This window comes from Halichoeres trimaculatus, unplaced genomic scaffold (genome assembly GCF_033239565.1).
Source record: "Halichoeres trimaculatus isolate MK-OKI-2021-1 unplaced genomic scaffold, fHalTri1.1 fHalTri1_scaffold_7, whole genome shotgun sequence".
NCBI classification, from domain to species: Eukaryota; Metazoa; Chordata; class Actinopteri; order Labriformes; family Labridae; genus Halichoeres; species Halichoeres trimaculatus.
In genome coordinates, this window is record NW_027437185.1 from 17,857,423 (window position 1) to 17,879,763 (window position 22,341).

Genomic DNA, 22,341 nt, shown 5'->3' on the forward strand with positions numbered 1-22,341 from the left:
TTTATTCATGTCTGCAGTGTACTCACTTATATGCAGTCCAGAATATTTAAAACAGGTTGACATTGTGTGTTAGTACAAGATACAATACAGACTTAAAGGTATACAACAACACACTGAGGTTCCCAACAGATGTGTGTATCACCCAAATCAGCCCTCGGAAAATGAGGACACACACGTGCCGTCAGTTTTTAAATATTAACATATACATGAAACCTGTAGGAAAAAGACGTCTTTGTGTTCAGACGATCCAAAGCGCCGTCTTGTTAAAAAACACCTCTGAATATGTTTTCAATAGCAGAGGTCTGTCAGCTGAGGCTAAATGACACGACTGTGAAACGTTCCCAGAGGAGGCTTTCAAGTTGTTGCCTCGTAATGTGGCTCCAAGTGTGGTGAAAATCATTCATGATTTATTAGAGGTGCTTCTTGTCATTCTCAGAGTGTGATATTTATATCAGTGTGACTGCGACATACTGCTTATTCACTGGGGAGCTGTTCTGTATGTTCATGAGTCTAAACATCCACATTATGTTGTGATTCATCGAGATGATTTGAGTATCTGCCAAATTTGGTATTTTTAGAACATGCATTGAGAACATAGATATAGGCACTGTGCTTCAAAGCAGATTTCCATTAAAGTTTTGTGACAAAGGTTTCTCTGTATTTTACAACCAAACAATCTTCATAATTTAGCCTGGCTGATCATCTAAATGCAGAATAAACTGTATTATGTGCTCATCCTATATGTACAAAAGAAAATTATAGATTTAGTTTATCAGAAAATAATTTAAATCAATACAGATTTTAAAAATAACACGAAGGCAGATTTGATTTTTCATTACATGTACTCATGTGTTTCCAGTGCAATGGAAGATGTCAATAAAACCTGATGTCAAAAATAAGGAGGAGGGGGGCAGCCATGTTGACTAACAGATGTCTTATGCGCACGTATGTGATATATGAGGTCTCTTCTGCTTGGCTTCAGTTGAGGCGACTGGCATACAAGCTCCATCTCTGGACAGCTGCCAGTGCTAAACACACTTGCTCCCTGTTCTGCTCCTCCTCCTTTACTTTGGCGAGTGGTGGCCTTTATTCACATGAAGTAGGAGGAGGGGTGGTCACATGGGTAGGGGCTTGGCAGGAGTGGGCGTGGGCAGAAGAGACGCCACTTTCCTCCCCAATACTGCACAGGCTCCAGTGGATTCCAGCGTGGGCCATCTGTGAGGGATGGTGAGGCGTGGAAGGCGGCTCCTTTCAACAGGAGCAGTTCCCACAGCCCTTTACACTGTTAAGGATCTCCTCCTGCAGCTTTTTCCTCTCCTCCTCTTTCTGGGAGAGGCGCTCCTCTGGTGGATTGGGTGTGCCCTTGCTGTTGTTGAGGATTTTGCTGTTCTGGGTGTTCCACAGTTCTGCGTACAGGCTGCCCGGGGTGCTGAGGAGGCTCTGATGGTTACCTCGCTCTGCCACTTTACCCTGGCAGGGAAACAGAAAAATGGATCGAAATAAGAAAACATAAAAATGTTCATATTGCACATTTAGTGAGAACAAAGAGGCCATGCACGCAGAGTCCTACTGTTAGCATCTATTCATGACCACACAACAGTGGCCACACTCTCTGCAGAGAGTCAGCTCCCCCCTAGAATCCCTGCCGCCTCCCCAACAACTGTTGCAATTTCTCTCGCAAAAACAGGGACTTGTAGACACACACACACAGCCACACACAACAAATACACATCCCTCCCACACACTCAAACACAAACGAAGGCAGCCCCCCTTCCCCCACCTCCCATGAGCATGCAGAGGTGTTGGCATCAGCTTTAGTGCACCCAAGATTAACACGTGACTCGCTTTCACTCGTTATTTTAATGAGCACCCCAGGCAGTCCTCTGCTGGTGACACCAGCAAACGCCATGGCGACATCACACGCAAACATGCCTCCTCGCCACGACCCTCTGATCCCTGCCATCTGACTCTGGAAACATGGAACTACTCATGCTTGCACGCCGCAGTTCAAAGAAAACGCTTTCATATTATCCGCTCTGAATGTGGCACTGGTGGAAAATGTCACTTCACGTGTTTTATATCAACTCTTACTTTCTCAATAATAACTGAATTCACTTCTTACAGTAAACAGCCCCTCAGTCCTAAACCCTTAAACGCTGAGGCTTTCTTACCCCGATTCTTCCTTGAAGCCCTGCAAGGATTCACTTTATCCACGTTATTTCAAAAAGGTTTCCTGTGTCTCCTTGACTTAACACATCTGACCATTAAGTGTATAGATAACCAAACTAAACGGTGATCTGCGCTGTGAGACACGCTCAGTCCTGCAAGAGGCCTCATCAGTATCTGGGAAGCTGGCCCATACATTATTAGTCACTGAGACAAACAAGACACGCCATCTGACCAAAACAGCCAGTCGAGTCTGACTGCTTTAATGAGCCCTTATGGAGAAAATAATACATTCAATTCTACCCACAGAGTCCTGTTGTTGTTGAAGTTAATGAGAAAAGCTAAACAAAGCATGTGTTTATCACTTACACTGTAGAAAGGTAACTCAAAAACAAATGAGAGGCAAAAACAGAGGCGAAATTCTTGTTGCTGGCAGACACAGTGTGCTGGAGGTAACGCAGAGGTCAGGTCATCATCCCTCCCTTCAATGCAAAACTGTCTAATTGGACTGGCAATTAACACAGCGCCTGATATACACAGAGAACTCTGAACTGTAGTATTATTTGCTTCTTACAAACCTGACATTACAGCTAGAACCGTTAATCAGGGAAGGTGTGAGATCAAGTAAAAATATAAAGAGGATGAGTTCTTACTTCATTGAGCACTATAATCTCGTCTGCGTCTACGATGGTGGAGAGCCTGTGGGCGATGAACACTGATGTCCTGTCCTTCACCATGTCCTTCATTGAACTAAGGATGTTCTGGAAGCACACAAAGACAAATTATTTAATAACTCTCTTAAGCCGCACCAGTAGACTCCCTAATCCAAGGGAAAAGAGTTTGCAATAATGGTGGCCAGCAGAAACAATAAGAAGTGAAGTGCATGAATGACAGGATATATATGAAATGTTCTCCAAACTTTGATTTGAAGAAGAGGCTAAGTCAATAAGATGTTGCTCAGCAACACTCACCTTCATATGCTTTTCTTTCCACTGTTTACGTATGATAATTTAAAGAAAGCAATGTGCTGAGAAGCAACAGAGAATCTCAATTAACAAGTACATCAACTGCCCAATTTTTTCCTCCTGAAGTTCAGAGAGGGCGTGCTGAACTTTCTCATTAAATGTAACATTTACAAAGACTGTGGGGTTTAAGCTGAGCTGGAGATTAAGTAGGAGAAAACAGTGGCAGGTGGCAGGGGAGAACATTGGGGTGGTGTGTGTGTGTTGAGGGGATGTGAGGGGGGTGTGTATGTCACAGCAGGTATGTGACGCAGGAGTGAGCCGAGTTATTGTGTACCTACAGCAGGTGACTGAGAGGGTGTTTGTTCTGCTAAATGTGGATACAGGCTGGATGAGGTTTCTATCTGTGGTTCAGTAGGGACAGGGCATGTTTTTCTGTGTGCGTGCGTGTGTGTGTGAGAGTGTGTGTGTGCATGCTGGTTCATGTGCTGTCAGGACCCACCTCTTCCGTAATAGAGTCGAGGGAGGATGTTGCTTCGTCATAAAGGAGGATGGGTGGATTCTTCAGGACTGCACGGGCGATGGCGACACGTTGTTTCTCGCCTCCTGAAACAAAACAACACGTCAGTTTTGAAAACAAAGCAAGCTGGAGTCTATAGGTTTGAGACGTTAAGATGAAGCACGTCTCTGGCCTTTATCATCAGATAATTACCTAAAACTGAGGGGGCAACGTCTAGAGAAAAATGTCCCCACTGTATTTATCTTATTTTTTTTACAAGAGTCACACAGACTTGTTTGAGAATAATCCATCAAGATGCAAAAATGTCTCCCACTGTGTCTGACCTGATCTTAATTGTACATAAACGGTGTTTCCTTTTGAAAGCGAACAGAGTTAAGCAGATACAAATATTGCTGGCAGTGGAGAAAAGCAATCAAGGAAGTAAGGAGCCTCAAAGCCTGGGCTTCCCAACCCCCCCCCCTCCTCTGACAAACTCACTGGCAGCTGTCACATGCAGCAGCAGTGAAATTAATGAGAAGTTAGTCATGTCTTTATTTTGTCCGTTCTCTCACTCACTCAGTCACTTCACATAAAGAAATCTGTGCTGCCAGTAATTGTGTCTTGAATGCTGAGCGAAAGTGCTTGCACAGACGCACACTGTGGGTTTATGTGGGCTAAATGAGTTGCAGAGTGATGCTAGGAGCTAAAAACTACACAGTGTTGAACTATCAGAAAGAGACAAACAATGATGCTGCACATCTCAAAATAAGGTTATATTTAATAGTTCACTTAGGTTTTACTGTCTGACATCTTCCTGACAGCATACTGAAGAATTAAGCCAAAGCATATGTCACAGTAACTACATGTTTATATCTTCTCTCAACAGCAGATGGAGGGAAATCATATTAAGACTCATGTACTTTAGCTTTTTATTAAGTTATGCACCATTTTTTTAAAAAAATTTGGTTTTCGGTTAAAAGTTTCACGATTTATTTTTAATGAAGTGACAAATCAATTACCGGTTTCAGCCTTATACTGAAACTCTATGTTGTGTTTCTGAGCTCTGTGTGGGTAAATGAAGTTATAATCAGCCAGTGTCTGAATAGTTCCTGGGTTTTAAATATTTGAGCAGAACAAACCAGCCTGGGACACACAAGACACACAGCTCTCTTGTTTTTGCTTCTATTGAAGAGACAATATTTAAACAGTATTCATAATCGTGCTGCAAACCTGACAGCTTGAGGCCCCGCTCTCCAACCTGGGTGTCATAGCCATGGGGCATCTTGAGGATAGCATCATGGATGCCTGCTAGACGTGCCACTTGGTACACCTCCTCTGGAGTGGCGTTGATGTTCCCGTACTGCAGGTTGTAGAAGATGTTGTTGTGGAAGAGAACGGCATCCTGTCAACAACAACACAGTGTGAGGAGAGAGGGAAAAAAATGAGGCTTAAGAGAATATTTTTATTGCAGCAGAGACAGAATCGGAGGACTGCAGATACAAAGACAAGGGTAGGAGGGAGAAAGAGAGAGAACGCAAATGACAAAAATACTGTTCATGTACCATCTGTTCAGATGAGCCTCTGAGCTCACTGCAGTAAATACTGAGTTCAGTTCATTTCTAATGCTGCTGTTAACCAGTAACATTGTTCTATGCTGCCCCCTTGTTGTATATAATCATCAATAATACTTCATTTACTCCTAAAAAGTCATTTAGATACAAGCATTTGTATGTCTGAGAAGAGACTCCAAATTGCAAAACAGAAGTGTTGTTGAACTGCTTTTTTTATTGTTTATGTTTATTATACTGTGCTGTTGGGCTTCAGACCTGTGGTACGACCCCCAAAGACTTCCTCAGGCTGTCGAGGCTGACGTCTCGGATGTTCTGCCCCGCTATGTAGATGTTCCCCTGCTGGGGCTCATAGAAGCGGAACAACAGCCGCACAATGGTGCTCTTCCTGCAAGCAGACGTGGAACCAATCGTCAGCATCAGACTGTCTGTGAGCTGCACCCCCCACAGGCAGCTGATGATATCTGATGATAAGACAGTCTGCACATACAAATGAGGTGACACACACACACAAACACACACCTGGCAAAAGGTTTGGCATGCACTGTAGTGCTGAGATTACCTACCCTGACCCACTGCCACCAACTATGGCCACCTTCTTCCCAGCAGGCACTTCGAAGGACACTCCATTTAAGACTTTCTGGCCCTCCAGGTACTCAAAATAAACGTCCTCAAAGCGTATGGTAGCTTCCTGTGGTGTGATAGCTAATAGCGGGGCGAGATCCTTTTCCTAGAGAAAACCATCAGAGGGTTGAAAATCACAAAATGAAAAGAGAGAAGAGACGGATACAGAGCAGCCACTGGCAGACAAGGCCCGGCATGATGCAATGTTACTCCAACACCTTGTAAAGAGCGATAATGCGGGAGCACAGAGAAAACACGAAGCACATAAAGCTGAGGCATTCACTGCAAACTCAAGGGGTCGTTTCAAAGGACCCACTGAATCTTCACACACCGCCTGCCCTTCATGGCGACTAAAGGATCAATAAGCGTGAAAAGTTTGGGTACATACTGAACCGAGCCGTGGTGCTGAAATGAGCTAAGGTCAGCAGAGATAAAGCTCTGTCCTTACCCTCAGAGTAAAAGCCTGGTTCTGCTCCATTTCTATACTGCCTAATGGCAACATAATCACCCTCAATCCACCCCGGCCAATTAATACAAATAACTCACAGTCCATTAGTATAAACAGATGATAATTTCAGACACACCCCCAGCATGGAAAAAAGCCAAAATCATTTACTTTTTATTTTGTGGGGCATTTTTAAGTGAGGAAGGGTTTCAAATTATTTTACATCTGCATAATAGGCCAGTGTGCTCCATAAAAAAAACACACTGAGACAGTAATGGCCTGCTGGGCAGCGCCATTCCTCAGGGAATCACAATGGAGAAGAGTATTACTGATGAGTGCTAAATAACTGGACAGATTCATTTCTCCTACTGTAATTACAGGCTGCAGAGCAGAGTGGCGTTCATATTGTTAGACAGCAGCCACATGTTTGCACTTAAATGTCCTCTGGTGCAAGGTGGGCTTTCGCATTGTGCTATAATATAGGAGAGAAAAAATAAAAGCAATGAAACGTTTCCTAAAAAAAATATCAGAAGACTTACTTGTCCAACATCTGAGCTGCCAGGAAAGGACAAGGTTTAGTTTTTGAATTCACGGGTGATAAATCTACCAATACTAAATGTAGAGTCACCAACCTAAAGTTGGGTTGTAGATGTAAATTGGCACTTTTTACTCATAACTGCCGTCATTCACTATTCAAGAAAGGTACAAAAAGTCTCGTGGGTAAAATTGTGAGTTATCATTAACCCTTTCAAATCTAGTTTTGTCTTTTTATAAATGAAATTCTAGAAAAAAGTAAGTTGTAGATTAAAATCAGAGGAATAAGGCTGAGTTTTAGTTCAAGCATAGAGGAAAACTGGTGAAAAATGCAGCACTTTACAGTGCTTTTTCCCTAAAAACTGAACGAAAAAGATTGAAAATTAAACCACAGTAGTTCAACAGTAATGCCAAAACAGATCATTTTGAACAGCTTCACCCTCTCTTCCACGACAGCGCTTATTCACTCACTGTTTAGAGAACCAAATGATATGCACCTGTTTTTTCCAATCACTGATTGGGGAAACGATGTGCACAAACCCACCAAAAAACACTCTCATGGAGCACTACAGAAGGGATGATTAGAACCTTGCAAAACACAAAACTACACACAATGACTCAAATCTGGTGCCTTTTTTGGTTGAATCTCACAAAATTCATGAATGACGACACAGAAATAAAGCTGATGTTTTAAAACCACAGCTATCATCGACGTAAAGACGAGGGCTAAAAACTTCTACAACGCCTCCAAAGATTAACCAATCACATTACAGCTCTGACTCGGCTGCATATCCTGATACAGATCATGGTAATGCAGAAATGTTGTGCTCTACAAGTGGCAATAGATGAGGAAGCACCTGAGTCATTTCAAGCGCATAATTACTATGTTTGACTTCAACCTATCATTTTTTTTTTACAGCACATGCAGACAGGTTAGCTATGTCACTCTGCCATGAATAACTCGGCACTGTGTAAAAATCTCTCTTCACCTGTGTAATTACACATTATGGTAAATGCCCTGATGGAGTACCTGGGTTTATGTTTGCGTTAAGATTTTATAACAAGCACTGAATGGTAAAAGTTCCTGATTTTGAGAGAAGGGGGGAAAATGAATACATAGTAAAAAATATTGAATACACTTGTACAACACATAGAAGTGCATGTCAGGTTGACAAGTTACCTTGATCTTGGTGTCGATACTGAGCAGGGTGAAAAGAGTGTGCATGTCTATGAGGGCCTGCCGGGTCTCTCTGTACACTGTGCCCAGGAAGTTGAGAGGCAGTGAGAGCTGGAAGAGCAGGCCGTTCACCATCACCAGGTCTCCCACGGTCATCGTACCTACACAACAGAGACGCTCAAACTCCAGCTCTATGTGTATCTTTGCATACAAGATCTAAAATAAAATAACACTCAGACCATTTCTCCTTTCAAGTTGTGAAAGCAGACAAAGAGTGTTGCAGTCTGAATCCATCTCCACCCACTGTGATTTCATTTTCTGCATCACGGCTATTTTATTTTTCTATTCATGCCACTTTTTCATGCTTGCTGTGCTTTGTTCTCGTTTACTTTCTATTATTCAGTTCAGTCAGGGTTTTACTTGTCATTTCCATCCGTCCATTTGATTTCGTTTTTGAAGTGTTTTTTTAAGCTTTCTTATTTCAAAATGCGCATTTCTCGCTATTATGCTGTGGACACAGATAGTGAGCAGAGAGGGATAAATTCAGGTCAGTTGATGGGATTTCTTTTAAAACTTACAGCTGCTATCACATTCTTACATTGTTTGTACATCTTGAAGGAATAATTTTTTAAACAAGCACAGACACACTCACTTACCTGCCGTGATGCCCTTGCTGGCCAGCAACATGATGGCCGTGAGGCCGACACTGAAGATGGCACTCTGGCCAAAGTTGAGCATGGCGAGCGTGGACGTGGTTTTTAAAGAGGATGACTCATAAGTCTTCAGGAATCCATCATACCTTTCAGCTTCATATTTCTCATTGTTGAAGTACTGCAGCCGTGATAAGGAAAGAGGGAAAGAAGGGAGTAAAGGGCACAGAGATGGCACAAAGGGGAAGAAAGTGTATGATGAGAGAAGAAATGGAGAAATACAAAATATGGTTAAGGTTAGAGGTTAAAGAAGCATGGAGAGCAGTGTCAGGGAAATAGACACTTTAGTGCAGCCTGCCTCGAGGCTGCGTTTGTTCTCAGTGACCGCACTCTGCGTAGTCTGGGTCTCAGACGGCCTCTAAAGCACTTTTCATGTCTCTGCATTTTTCTCTCCTCCCCACTGATCTTAAAGAACGTGTAGACAGATAAAACAAAACCCACAGTCGCTATAGATTTGGCAAAGGGTGCTGATAACGGCATAGGAACAGTCTTGAAAATGTTAGGCAGTCATAACTGTCAGGAGAGCCTCAACATTTTTTACAAGTTAACCGAGAACTGCTGCAGAGTATTAATTATTGGCACTGTTGTCAGCTTGTGTGTTTACATCGGTAGCAGCTTACACAGACACCTAACAGCAGAGCACAGATAGCTCTGAAGTGTTACACCACACAAGCAGCACTAATTTTGTTAAAGACATACAGCCATCACAGAAAAAAAGCCTCATGATTCAGCCAAAACACATAAAACTACAGCATGGGCACAAAGCCCCCTCCTCTCTGCTGCCAATTACCTAATATTGCTGTTTGTTTAGTTTGCACTATTGTTCCTCTGCTCTGGTTAAGTGGGCGATTTGCTTCTCTAGCTCACGGCAGTGGTGCTGTGCTGCTGCCGAGTTGCCACTCATTTGCATATAGGAAAATACAGGAAATCAGATAGAGGGAGAAAAGAAAGTAGCACATGGAGGACAAACAGTAGCAGTGCAAGGCACCATGTTCAGGTTCTCATCCAGCCCTTTGTGAAAGTGGAACGGATTTCTGAGTGGGCGGAGATCTAATTACATATGCACACTCACAGCTCAGAGTGATGCTAAATCCGGCCGCATTGGCACAGATGACACAAAATAACACAGAACAAAACGTTAAGGAAAACAGGACGCAAAAATAATACGGCACAGAAAATAACACGGGTTCCAAAATATATCTGGTGCAGCCAACGAAGCAGCTGAAAATCTGAGGGGTGATTATGATTGCGTAAGTTTTGTGTGCAACAAGGTTACCTCGAAAGAAAGAAGCTTAAAAAAGCAAATGATAACATTCAGGACAGCCATGCCACTGAAAGAAGAGCAGATCCATTTTTACATCCACACACCATATCACATCTGTCCAGTGTCTGTGAGAGCACTCTCACCCACAATAAACCGTGTCCCTCAGCAGACATCCAATTCAAAGGGAAGTGTTCTGCTGTCTAAAATTACTGCTGAGATAAAATTCATGTCGTTGTTTAAACCAGGAGAGTAGCCCTGGTGGTCCACTTATTAACATCTCATTGTTTGTGGTGATGAGAATGAAACAAACAAAAAATGGTGAACAATTGTACTCTAAAAGAAATAAAAGAGCAGTGCAGAATGAAAGGGCAAGAGAGCAATTAAAATAAAAAATATTTTGTCTGTTAAATGTGTGTGATGGTCTATGAAATAGATTTGACTATTGTTAACAAAAAAACAGATCAGCAAACACCTCTTTCCCTGTTTCTATTTTCTTCCCAGAGTTCAATGTTCTTTCCCTCATTTCTGGTTTTACAAAGTGAATCTTCTTAGGCTTTTGAATGTTGACATATTTCAAATGTAAAAGTCAGAATAAAATTCTGATAAAGAGATATGACCTCCAGAAAGAAACCAGACAATTAGCTGCATGTAAAGTTATTAAGTAGAGATTCTTCTTGAAGTGGCTCTCGCTGGATTTTTTTTTCTCCTAAAGTGTTTTGGATCAACCACTTAAAATCTATGCTGGAAGATCAACTTGAAGTAATTTCATATGTCATGCAAACAGTAGATACCAGGAGTGTAATGAAATTTTGTGGCATGAAACTTCATGAATTTAAAAAAAGGCAAAATAAATTTAAAGCTGCACAAAATAAAATCAGGTAAAAAATATTAAAGGTCCCATGCATATATATAGAGTATCTGCAGCTATTATTGCTTGTTTGCAGTCAACCCTGGTTAACTGGGGTTGGATAAAGAATACACATTTAATTACACACACGCAGACGTTGCTGGTGTATCAGTGTAAAGTGTGATCCTCTTAACTGGTGACTCGGCTGTTGATCACGGCTGCCGTCCGCTAAAAGTCACCACTTAGCATGGTTGCTAGTAACACTGAAACACCTGTTGCTCTGTAACAGTCGAAACTTGACGGAAGTTGCCTCTATTGTGTGGTATTGTTTTTGACAGCTGTCCACAGCAAAAACATACATTTGGATGCTTCTAACAGGTTGAATTTAGTGTTAAAAAAATGCTAGCTCATCTGAATGAGGAGCTAAATGCTGCTTCTGCGGTGGAAATGCGTGCACATCTTTATGATGACGTAGACTGATTAGCCCTCTATGAACTTGACTTCAAAGTTTAAACTACACTTGTTGTGGTATGGAGTTTAAGGAAGAAAGTGTAAATGAAATAGAGAAGCAAGGCAGTTTCTTTGATTAAAAGTCAAATTTTGACAGGAGTAATCATTCTGCTGAAACACTATTATCATAGCTGAGTAAATATTTGTTTTTGTCAATATGCCTGGCTTAAGTGAAAAGAGGAAAAATACAAGAAACCAGGAGATAAAAGAGAAGGATTAATGAAAGGAGGAGTGGTGGTACATGGGGTATGAGTTATGTATGTTTGAGTGTCTTTCTGCATGTGTATGTGCAACTGTGTGTTGTTGTGGATCTCACCTTAACAGTCTCGTAGTTAAGGAGGGAGTCGATAGCTGCGTTTCCAGCTTCATTGTCTGCTTTGTTCATCTCTATCCTGAAACGAGTCCTGCGCACAGACACACACATGCACAGTCACGTAAGACTTTCTTAAAAAGAAAAAAAAACATTTCAGCCTCAGAGTTGATATTGTTACTGTGAGCGCAGAGAGCCACAAAGCTATTCACTGAATCTTTTTCCAGCGATTACAAACATAAGCAATAAAACAACCAATTGAAGTGAAGACAAGCACACAACTGGTACAAACATCCTCTTTGTTACCTCCACTGAGTGAGCAGAATGGTGAAGAGTGTGTATGTTGATAGGGTGCCTAAGGCCACTGCTGCAAACTGCCCACCACATTTGTAATACTGTAAGGAGAAAAGCAAAGTGGAAAAAAGCAGGTTTTAAATTCTCTGACGTCACGGGTTTGTTGGTGAAAAATAAAGCCACATCAGACCATCAGATCCCAACATTTGCATCAGGAGCTATCCTAAGAAGGTACTGTGTTTGACCATTCTGCTATGAAATTGAGTGTTACAAATGGAGGGGAAACTAAAAGAACTAATCGTGCTAATGCTTTAGCTATTTAGGCAGTGGAGTCTGCCCTCATTACAAGCAAGCTGACATTATGGTCCAAAGTGGAATTATAAACCCAGGCTATAGCTGAGCTGTTCTTGTAGCTGTGGTCGAGGAGGGGGGGGGGGCATCTGTTCAGGGCATACTCCACAGGAGGACATTAAGCAGCTACTAAGCTTTGGGATTCATCATTGACACTAATGGGCTCTGTGTTGCCACCAAAAGTTCAAGGCGATTCATATTCCATTTAGGATGCAAATGAGACAATATGCCAGAAATTAATTCCAAGACAAACTGCTGTGCAGAGTGTCAAGGTGATCGAGGATCCCAAACTAACATTAAGGACTAAAACAAATAAAACAACAAGAAATCAGCTCAATTTCAATGTGTGTGGTCAGTGTTAGACTCACCAAAATTGCACTGACAAGTCCCATCTCAAAGACTGTGGGTCCTAAATTGAAGACAAGTGCACTGAGCACAAATGAGATGCCCCGAGTGCCCCGGTCGATGGCTTTGGACAGTGCTCCGGTTTGACGACTGAGATGGAAGCCCAGGTCCAGATTGTGCAAGTGGAGGAAAACGTTTTTGGCGATGCGACGGATGGAGCTCTGAGCCACCTTGCCGAACACAGTGTTCCTCAGCTCGTTGAAGAGGGCTGCACAGGCCCGTGACGCGCCATCTGGGATAGTGGAGGAGACAGAGAGTTTAGCACACCTGCTGTGAAAAGCAGGGGGGGGGGGCTCAGACAGCAGGGCTGGTCGCTCTCAAGAGTATATTTATATATCCTCAACCTAAACACAGAGGACTGTGATGAAGCTCCAAAGTGATATGAGGCAGCAAAACAAGAATCTGACCGCTACCCCTCCTGTCTTGGAAGCTGTAATACACTGTTGAGACCAGACAGGGATGTCAACTTCTCTGTGGTGGAGGCTTGTGTGAAATGGCAGGGCAGGTTTTTTCAAATCATCTCTGGTCTGCAAGCACTGCAGTGCTACAGCAGCAGCCTCCCAAAGCCTCTGTAATTACAAAGCAGGATGCTGTCTGGAGCATCACTACCATGGCAGGCCAGCTCTGCAGACTGAGAGGAGGGAGGGTATCTGTGCGTACATGAGTGTGTTGTTCACACTGTGTGTGGAGGGTAAGGGGCTGCATGTGTGAGCAAAACACTATGAGAGGGGGAGGTGGTTTTAATAAGAGTGTCATGACTATATGTGGCTATGAGTTGGCTGAAATTCAGCATTGTCTGAGTCTAGACTGTTTCAGGCTGATCTCTATGCTAATATGAAGTAGGCAAAATATTCTCTCTGTAACGTATTGCTGGAGTTAATACTGGAGTCTTCTTTAAGAAAGTCACCAGGTAATGAAGAAAAGCCAAACTATGTGTTTAGTTGAAGACAACTGCAAATGAAATTCTATGAAAAGTCAACACTTGTCATAAACTTCAAAAAAAAAAAAGAGCAAGTATGACTGCCACAAATATCATTAGTCTGTGTTTGAATGAAACGTGGCCTTCCTGGGTCGATTTCACTGCTTTTAGCAAAAGAACGACTTGTCTGCTGAGACCAAAGTCAGAGCAATAATCGCTCTGTCTGCCGGTCTTCGTGCGGCTGTAATGTGGCGTTAAATAGGAATGCTCATCTAATGAACAATGTGTCCACATCTGACAAGGTAGCATGAGCACTGTGCAACCCTTTCAGCCAAATTACACTCGTCACCTCGGGCTCCAAGTACAGGGTCCCAAGTCTCGTAAGGAGGGAACACAAAAAGAAAAATTACATTCCCTTTCTTAAAGAGCATCCCCTTCATTCTTCCTTGTCATCTTAATTCATCCTGTCTGGAGTCCTGCTCGTGTGCTCCAATTATTCCACAGGCAGCATTAATGTGCAAGACCTAAGTGGGCTCATTAAAATAAGTGGATACAGGGCTAAGTGTACATTGCATTTCCGCTGATCTCACTCAAGGCCAGAGTGACTTGCAGTGGGTGTCAGGTTCACTATATTCATTTATTTATCCAGCCTTTCATCACTAGCTTAGTGAAAAAATACTCTAATCAGAAACAACTTTATATCACACTACATGGCTTCTCTGACCCCCTTTGTGTTGGCAGGGCCCATTTGGAAAGAGTGGAATAAAAGAGAAGCTCTCAAGGGCTGAATGAAAGAAACATTCCTGGCCTTTGCAAAACACAAAAAAAATCACACCACTTTAAAAAGAACATTAGCAATATCTTTCCAACCGCTCTTAAAATGCATCTTGCTCTGTTTGTCTTGAGAGCACGCAGGTATCAAACTGGAAAGTGCTCAGGGCTCGCGGGAGGACTGCATGGACCGATGGAAGTGAACTCTGATGCATAATGTAAATAATGTGAGGGAGACACAAAGGTTGCGGAGTGCCATTGATATGAATGCGTTGGGAAAGGTCAGTGTACTGATAATAGGCAGTCCCACAGTCCCCCTCTGATGAGCACAGCACCTGCCAGTGCAACACAAGTCTGGGACTCACAGCCAATCAGCACAGCCGTTGCCATGGTAGCCACAGTGCTTGGCGCGTCATTCAGGTTCAGCATGTGTCCTGACATCTGGTTAAGCTCGTCCACTGCATACTTAAACATGAAGGGCACCATTACATTGGTGATCTGTGAAGGCAGAGAGGGAGGGAGGGAACATTCAGAGAAGAGAGACAGAGAGGGGAAAAATTCTGAGATAGCCTATTAGACAAACATATGCTCCATACAGTCCACAGCCACTTCCCAGTGCTTCATTACTGCATCTCCACTTACAGATACCCACCAAGCTTCCTCAGAGAGTTAAATCTCCACTGTTGTCATGCAGTAAATCCTACATAACCCCTTTTGGCACCTTGAGGTACATGTATGTGAACATGTATGGATGCTGTGTGAGTGTGCGAGTTGTACATGAGTGGCTGTGCTGATGCTGCTGAGGTGGCTGGTGCTTTCTGCTAATGGAATTGAAATGGTTATTAAGGCTAATTAAAAGCACAGGGACAGCTGTGTGACTCAGGCTAGGCGGTCCGCTGCGCATTAGGACAGCCAGAGAACACAGCAGCACACCGCACACCATTTTCTCTTAAAACCTATTTTATTTGAACCTCTCAACCTCCTGGCACAGGGGAGGGCTTTTCTTTTCAAACATTTCTTTTAGTTCCCTTACTCCTGTCAAATTCTGCTTGACATAATTTGATAAATTAATAGTCAAATCAATTAAACAAAACAGAGTAAAAAATATATAAACGCATGTCAGCCCTGCCGTTGTAGAAGGACACGTAATGAAGCACCATTTATGTTGCAAAAGCTGCGTTTCCAGCCTTCGTGGTTTATACACTTGAGTATTAACAATAGAAGTCCTCAGGGTCCCTGAAGGAAAAACAATATCTTTGCTACCAAGACAACAGAGCATATCATAAAAATAGCCTGAGCCTATTATCAGAGGGCAAAACATGTCCTCTATTCTATCACTAATTCATGATAAGTTAGCAGCCTTCTTTCAATCAATTAACAGCCGACTGGAGATGAAATCACCACCATGTCAATCTGTACCTGGAGATATGTCATGTCATAACAGAGCTATTGTGTCAAGTAGAGGAGAAAAAAGCTCCAGCCTGTAAGAATTAGCTTATGGTTTGACACACATGCGCACATACAGAGGGTTCTTCACTTGAGGCCAACGAAAATAGAAAAAAAAGGAGCCTCTATATCAGTTACTTAAATGAAAATGTCACTGATATTCTGGAGAGCAGAGGTGTGATGCACTGTAACCACATAATTATTCAGTTGATTTAAAAATTGCCTCCACACCGCTGGTGGTTTCACCTCAAACAGACAAACTGGAGAAATTGAGGCTAACTCCAGCCAAGCAGGAAAATAGAAGAAGATTGGATTGCATGTGTGTGTGTGTGTGTGTGTGTGTGTGTGCGTTCTCCACCTTAGCGCACACACAGAGTCATGCTGAGCGGCAGCAGTTCATGCTTATTTAGGAGCTGTGAATTTGGGATTGTTTTCCAGGGTGTAAATTAAAGACCATCAACAAAGGATAAGGAAATGAATCACACATTGATTGATGCTTGCAACTTATAATTATAAAAGTGGTCTGTTTTTAAAAGCAAACTGTTACTTTCAACAGCTCTTTACACAGCATAATAACCCCTCCTGAGTGCTCATACTCTTTGATTGGTGGTCAAAGCAGAAACATTTCCATTTCCCAGAAAATATTTCTGTCATTAACATCATACGTCGGGGCTGTGCACGTCAACAATTTGATCTACCATATCTTCAAAAAGTAACAACCCCACGATCATGAGCTGACACAGGCAGATTTAAAATGACGATGAGATAAGATTTATACCTTTTTTGGTAAAAAAATAAAAATAAAAAAAGAAACTAACAATAATAATTTAAAATGAACAAATTGCTCAAATATTTAACCCCAGACTTCTTGATTGTAAAACAATAAATGTATTAGCACATGTTAGCACATGTATGGGACGTGAGCATAGATTCCAACCTACCTGAAATAAACCTGTGGAGTACACAGCATAATTTATTTGTTTTTGTAAACCTTGTGTGTTAGTTTTTATTAAAGCAATGCGAAGAAACAAGAAAAAGGTGTTGAAAATAGAGCTAAACATTTGGAGGACAAGATTGTGTTATAAGTGGATACCTCAACTGGACTGCTACACTTACAAATAAAACCGCATGCCATAAAATATTCACAATGATGCGCAGTCTCAAAGTGTATTACTGCACACCCTCTTTAATCTTCTTTTTCAGGCATATCACTTTCTGTTTTTGCCCCGACGAGGGTAATTGGCCAACATCGTACCCGCTGTTGTTAATGAATGCAACGTGTGTGACCAGCCAACTCTCTGCTGCCGCGATTCAGAGCATCTTAAACTGGCGTTCAAAGGCACCATATGACCAGGCTTTTCCAGCAGAGGTGCCAAAGAACAACGAAGAGCCGCTGACAAATAATAACATCAGATAACTGTTTGCCTGAGCTGGTGCACTAATTTGCTGTGAAACACATTTAACTAACCCAGAGTGACGCCTTTCTCACAACACGACACCAAGGAGACTTGCGGTGCTTATTTTCAGAATTCCAGCCTGAATGCTGCCATTCTTTCTTCATATTTTTCACTCGCCTCAGAGACATTAGGAACTTACACAATTGACCTATACCACTTAATAATCTTGTTGTCAAACTGACGTAAGCAATGACCTTGGATGGTCTATTCTCTCTTTCACTGGATTGCTTTGTTAAAAGGCAGCACAGCTTTCACCATCAGACCCTGCAGAAAGAAGCTCTGAATCTCAGCAGCAACTTACATTATTTATCAGTTTCATTGATTTTGTGCATTGTTCATATGAAACCCTGATGACATGTGATCATACAGCATCTCTATAACTATTTGACCAGAGGAAAACTGTAATGATTCTCTATGATGAGTCACTTTTGCTCTTTCCAGCCAAGCTGAACCAAAATATTTGAGTGAAAAAAAAGCAGACAGTGCTGTCAACAGTCTATCACGTAGAAAGGGTCCTGTTTTTTTTAACCTGTAACTTTGTCGGAAGCAATGGGAGCATCGCCAGAGGCAAAGACAGAGATGGAATCAGTGTTAACTCATGAGTATTAGAGGACAAAGAGTGATAATCAATTTTTTTTGGCCAATATTTTCTATCACAGCTCCAGACATTTTCTGAGGAGCAGGGTTTAAATCCTGCTCTCTTTCTCACAGTTAAATTATTTTCAGATAAAGACTCTTTAAATGTCATAATCTAGTACCTCCAAGAAAGCAAGAAATTCAAGTATATGTAAAATAACTAGTTACTAGTGGATTATGTTTTGTAAAGCAATCATGCTTTATTGTCTTAGTTCAGTTAAGTTGAATCTGTAATCAAAGAGAGTAATGAACACTGAGCTACTGCAAGAGAGCCTTACTTTAAGGTTAAATAAAAGGCACCAACACACAGGAAGAATAAAGACAAAAGAGAAATTTGTCTACGTCTCCCTGAAGAGAAATAGAGCCTTTTCTTTACTGTTGAGTGGCTGAACCAGCAGAAAAAAAGACAAGCTGGGAAGTGTGCATATATATAAAAGATGCTGCTTAATTTCCTTTAAATTTGTGACTAAGAAAACTAGGACATGAACAAATTTATATTACCAACCATGACGTTGTCTGTAACCTTACCTTAGCTCCTCCAAGCAGGCCCAGAGAGATGGCAACCCGGGCCCGCAGGTCTGGTCTGTCCTTTGGCCACACATAGGACAGCATCGCAGACAGGATCTGGGATGAATTCACTTCCTTTAGCTGGTGAGAAGAAAAAAAAAGCCTCCTCTTTACTCACAGGACGGACAGTATGACAAAGAAGTCTGTACCAACAGGTCTATTTAATACACCACCATGTTAACATTCTACCATATGTTCGCCAATATTGGCAACTAACTAGCAATGTGTATCAGTGTGACGATCACAATAGCCTTAACATGGCTCTCTTGGCAGACACACTGAACATCAAATGTCAAGGTGAGTCCCTTGAGAAATCTGGGAGCAGCAGTGACAGCAGAGTCTCCAGGTGGACCCTGGGATCCAGTCTGACACTACAAGTCCCAGGAGACACCTGGGCTGTCATCCCAGCTGAGTTTGAAAGCGCACCACTGCCAACAGAGCTGTTTACCCATGCTCTACCACACACCTGCTAGAGGGACTCTCTGCAGGCCAAAGAATATGCAGTAATTCCTATAATCCACTCAATATGGAGGCTGCAAGTAAACTAGAGATGTGCCCAACACCTGCCTGTAATCAAAAACAATCAAGCAATGCATGACACCGTGAGGAGGGGATTAACACTAACAGTTGAACACACCACCGATGTCCCTGTTACATATGGTGAGGGGACTAGTTCATGCACTGTGAAGTCAAAGCTCATTACATTTTCTGTTACATCAAGGAAAAGTCAACGGCTTATTTAGTGAACATATTATCATACAGAAGAAACTGAGATGAACAGTGAAGACTGTAAAGTATATTAATGACAAAACATACAGTAAGGAAACTGTTTGTGAAATATAACAGAGGTCATTGTTATTTCAGTGGAAATAGAAAAAAGTATTTGGCTCAGTAAAATACAGCCACAGAGGACATCTAGATGACTGTTCAGTCATCTGTAGTCATTGAAACAGAAAAAGCACCAGACAAATATCTGGGTTTAAACAGGTAAAAAAGGTTGTGTCATCTAATTTAGGCGTTCATTTTAGTCAGTGAGGTGTTTTGATGACTATCTCAATAAACAACAAAACCAAAAAAATCAGCATAAGTTAGATAGATTTCAGAACATGATGTTAGAATATTTCTGTCAAAAGCAGCATTAATTTTTTACATAATAACAGAAATTACATAAAACGGATGCAAGGCATTGTTTCACACTAGATACATCTGTCTGGGATGGGAAAATCTGTTATTAAAAAAAAAAACAAAATGGTACCAAATGGCCAAACAAATAAATGTTTCTCTAATAAAAAAATAAACTCAAGTTAAAAAAAGTTTTTTTCTAAGTCCCAATAATATTTCAAACACACACAATGAAAAGTGATTTTTACAAGTGACTGAGCAAATAAAACATCATAGTCACAAGTTGTTTGATATGTTTCAAATTCTGATCAATCATCTCTTGAAAGGGCTGTGAGGAGTGTCGAAGCAGTCTTGAAAAAGCACCGTTTTAGATATATGCCTGATCATAATCTGACTTTAACTGAGATTATCAGCGCCAATATAGGTTATTTCAAAATGCTACTTCTTAGCTTGATCAGGTCGAGCAGGACCCTGGCACATCTTAGTCTCTATGACAAAACCATGCCACCTGAAGAAGTTTAGCAGTGAGAAGAGAGATCTTTGTTTTTCTGTTTTCCCTGAAAACGATTTCTGTGACTAATTATGTATTTATGGGGGAAACAGGAGCCTAACTGTCCGACAGAAAAAGGGCAGAAGAGCAGAAGAAGGCTAAACAGGACAAAAAGTGACAGTGCAGAGGCTGAAGGCTAAAGGCTAAAACGCAGGCTAAGCTGTTTGTGATAATGTTCATTCCAACCTTCATGCAGCAGTTATTCTGCAGTGGTCTGTTCAAACTTGAGAGTCTATCAATAAAATGAAGAGTGAGGTTACGTTAGCTCTGCTTGGTAGATGACTGTTACACATAACAGACATGTCGCAGAGCACTGGGCTGTCAGTAGTACTACATACAGCTGGCTACTAAAATATGGTACAAACAGTGTTTGCTTGTTATCACGTTTCAAACAACAGCAGCACATAACTGTTGATAAATACCTTACCTCGCACGTTGTATCAGGTAAAAAGTTGTCTTGAACAAAGAAAACGTTTTCTGATCTGATCTTTATTTGATTTTAGATCAAACATACCTTGTTAAAAGTAACGTCTTCGGCTAGGAGGTGGTGATGCAGAACAATTAAAACAGATCCTCCTCATAGAATCTTTATCAACTCCAATTCTTTTGTATAATAATGCAGTCTTTTGAGAGTACACTGAAGAGTGCATTTTTAAGCTATTCGGTTTTTAATTAAACTGCATCAGTGTATAAAAGCATAAGAAATCCTCTACCAGTCCAAAACCTCTTTGTTTGATGTGTATGACAATATGCTACAGTGACAATGACCAAAAAAGAAAAAGGTCACTCTACTCACCACATTCTTTGGATCTGCACTCAGCCCTCCTCCTGCATGTCCGTGCCAACATGTTCTTATGTCTGTTCTCTGCAACTGCTGTTAAAAAAAAAATAAAAAAAAATTGTAACTTGTTTGAAGTAAGAAAAAAAAAGGCATTAACACTCAAATATTTCTCAGACATTCTTACCTTCGCTGCCTCCAAAATCTGCTGACTGTTTTGGGTCCTGTTTGTGTTCCATGTTGCTGTTCGTAGGTGTGGAGGAGAATTCAGCTGAAAGAGGGATGTGACTTATTAACTTAAGATTTTCAAGAAGTGTTTAACTGCTGTTAAACTTTAAAAAAATAGGAATGCAAATGAAAAAAGTTAAACAAGTTTTTTTCTCCTCCCTTGTTTGTTTAACCAAAGGAGGGGGTTATAGCCAGAGTTTAAAGGGCCGAGGCCATTCTGAGTAAATAAATGGCCTGAGGAAAAGATAGTTTTGGTAGACATGAAATCAAGAGAAGCAAAGACAGTTCAGCTTTGTTCTGAAATGTGACAAAAAGGTTGAAGATGTTTTTAATTTATTTTGTCACAGTCACATAACACATGTTTGTGAGGGTTAAAAATGACATAAATACCCTTTGTTTAACAAACATTATGCTCTAGTTAGTTAGGTGGTGACTTTGTTATAATTATCTTCTTGAAGACAGTGTATAGGAGTGCGACCCATGCTCTTTTTTACAGTAGGAAGCTTTATCATAATGTAAACAAATACATCAACTGCATGCAGCGAGAGTAGAGTAATTTGTCAGAAGACAACGACTTTGAACGTTTTAGTATGAAAAACCTCTCAGAGGTATGGAGTACACACTTGCCTTGGTGGATCAATGCAAAGATCTCAGCTAACAAGAGACAGCTATAAGGCACAACTCTTGGCTCTTTAAATAGCCATGAAGGTAAAACCAAAGAAACTCGATGTTTACACATCACCTGACTGTATATTTTTTTTTAGAAACTAAGAACATGTGGGATTTTAGCCGTCTCATCCTTTTACTTATCCGGCAGCTGAATGGTTACCGAAAATGTTCTGTTGAATCAGCTGACATATTGTCCTTTGGGTGGGACAAACTGACAGCCTTATCATAATTTACTGGCTCCTTTCAGACACGTCCAACACGTGACAGGCAGCACTGTAGTTCACAGCCTTAGCACGATAAAGTAGCTGATGGTAGTTATGGTTTGAGATGGATGCATGTACTGCATTGGACAGAAGCCGGTAACTTCACGTACAGTCATAAGGTGGTCCCCGAAGCAGATGTTTGACTGTGATAACACAACTATAGATAACAGAAAGTTAGGCTTAAGTTAGCAAGCAGGCTAGCTGTCGTTGAACGCAACAACAAGTCGACTGACTTATTTCACTGACATGAACAATTCTCACACAAAACC

General features: G+C 41.4%; 1 protein-coding gene across 2 annotated transcripts in view; it reads right to left on the minus strand.

Annotated features, from left to right (window-relative positions):
- abcb7 (ATP-binding cassette, sub-family B (MDR/TAP), member 7) overlaps positions 1–22,341 on the minus strand; it is a 22,688-nt gene continuing 347 nt past the window's right edge. Inside the window, exons 2-16 of one of the 2 annotated variants that reach the window (XM_074673437.1) lie at positions 21,100–21,183; positions 20,931–21,005; positions 18,424–18,543; positions 14,722–14,854; positions 12,630–12,898; positions 11,923–12,011; positions 11,623–11,710; positions 8,632–8,806; positions 7,979–8,136; positions 5,762–5,925; positions 5,454–5,583; positions 4,858–5,029; positions 3,631–3,734; positions 2,820–2,927; positions 1–1,470 (exon numbers count right to left, since the gene is read on the minus strand). In XM_074673437.1, coding sequence (XP_074529538.1) covers positions 1,252–1,470; positions 2,820–2,927; positions 3,631–3,734; positions 4,858–5,029; positions 5,454–5,583; positions 5,762–5,925; positions 7,979–8,136; positions 8,632–8,806; positions 11,623–11,710; positions 11,923–12,011; positions 12,630–12,898; positions 14,722–14,854; positions 18,424–18,543; positions 20,931–21,005; positions 21,100–21,183 — 2,088 coding nt within the window. In that variant the 3' untranslated portion in view covers positions 1–1,251. Of the gene's footprint in view, positions 1,471–2,819; positions 2,928–3,630; positions 3,735–4,857; positions 5,030–5,453; positions 5,584–5,761; positions 5,926–7,978; positions 8,137–8,631; positions 8,807–11,622; positions 11,711–11,922; positions 12,012–12,629; positions 12,899–14,721; positions 14,855–18,423; positions 18,544–20,930; positions 21,009–21,099; positions 21,184–22,341 lie in introns of both variants that reach the window. The other variant, XM_074673436.1, reaches the window with a different exon arrangement.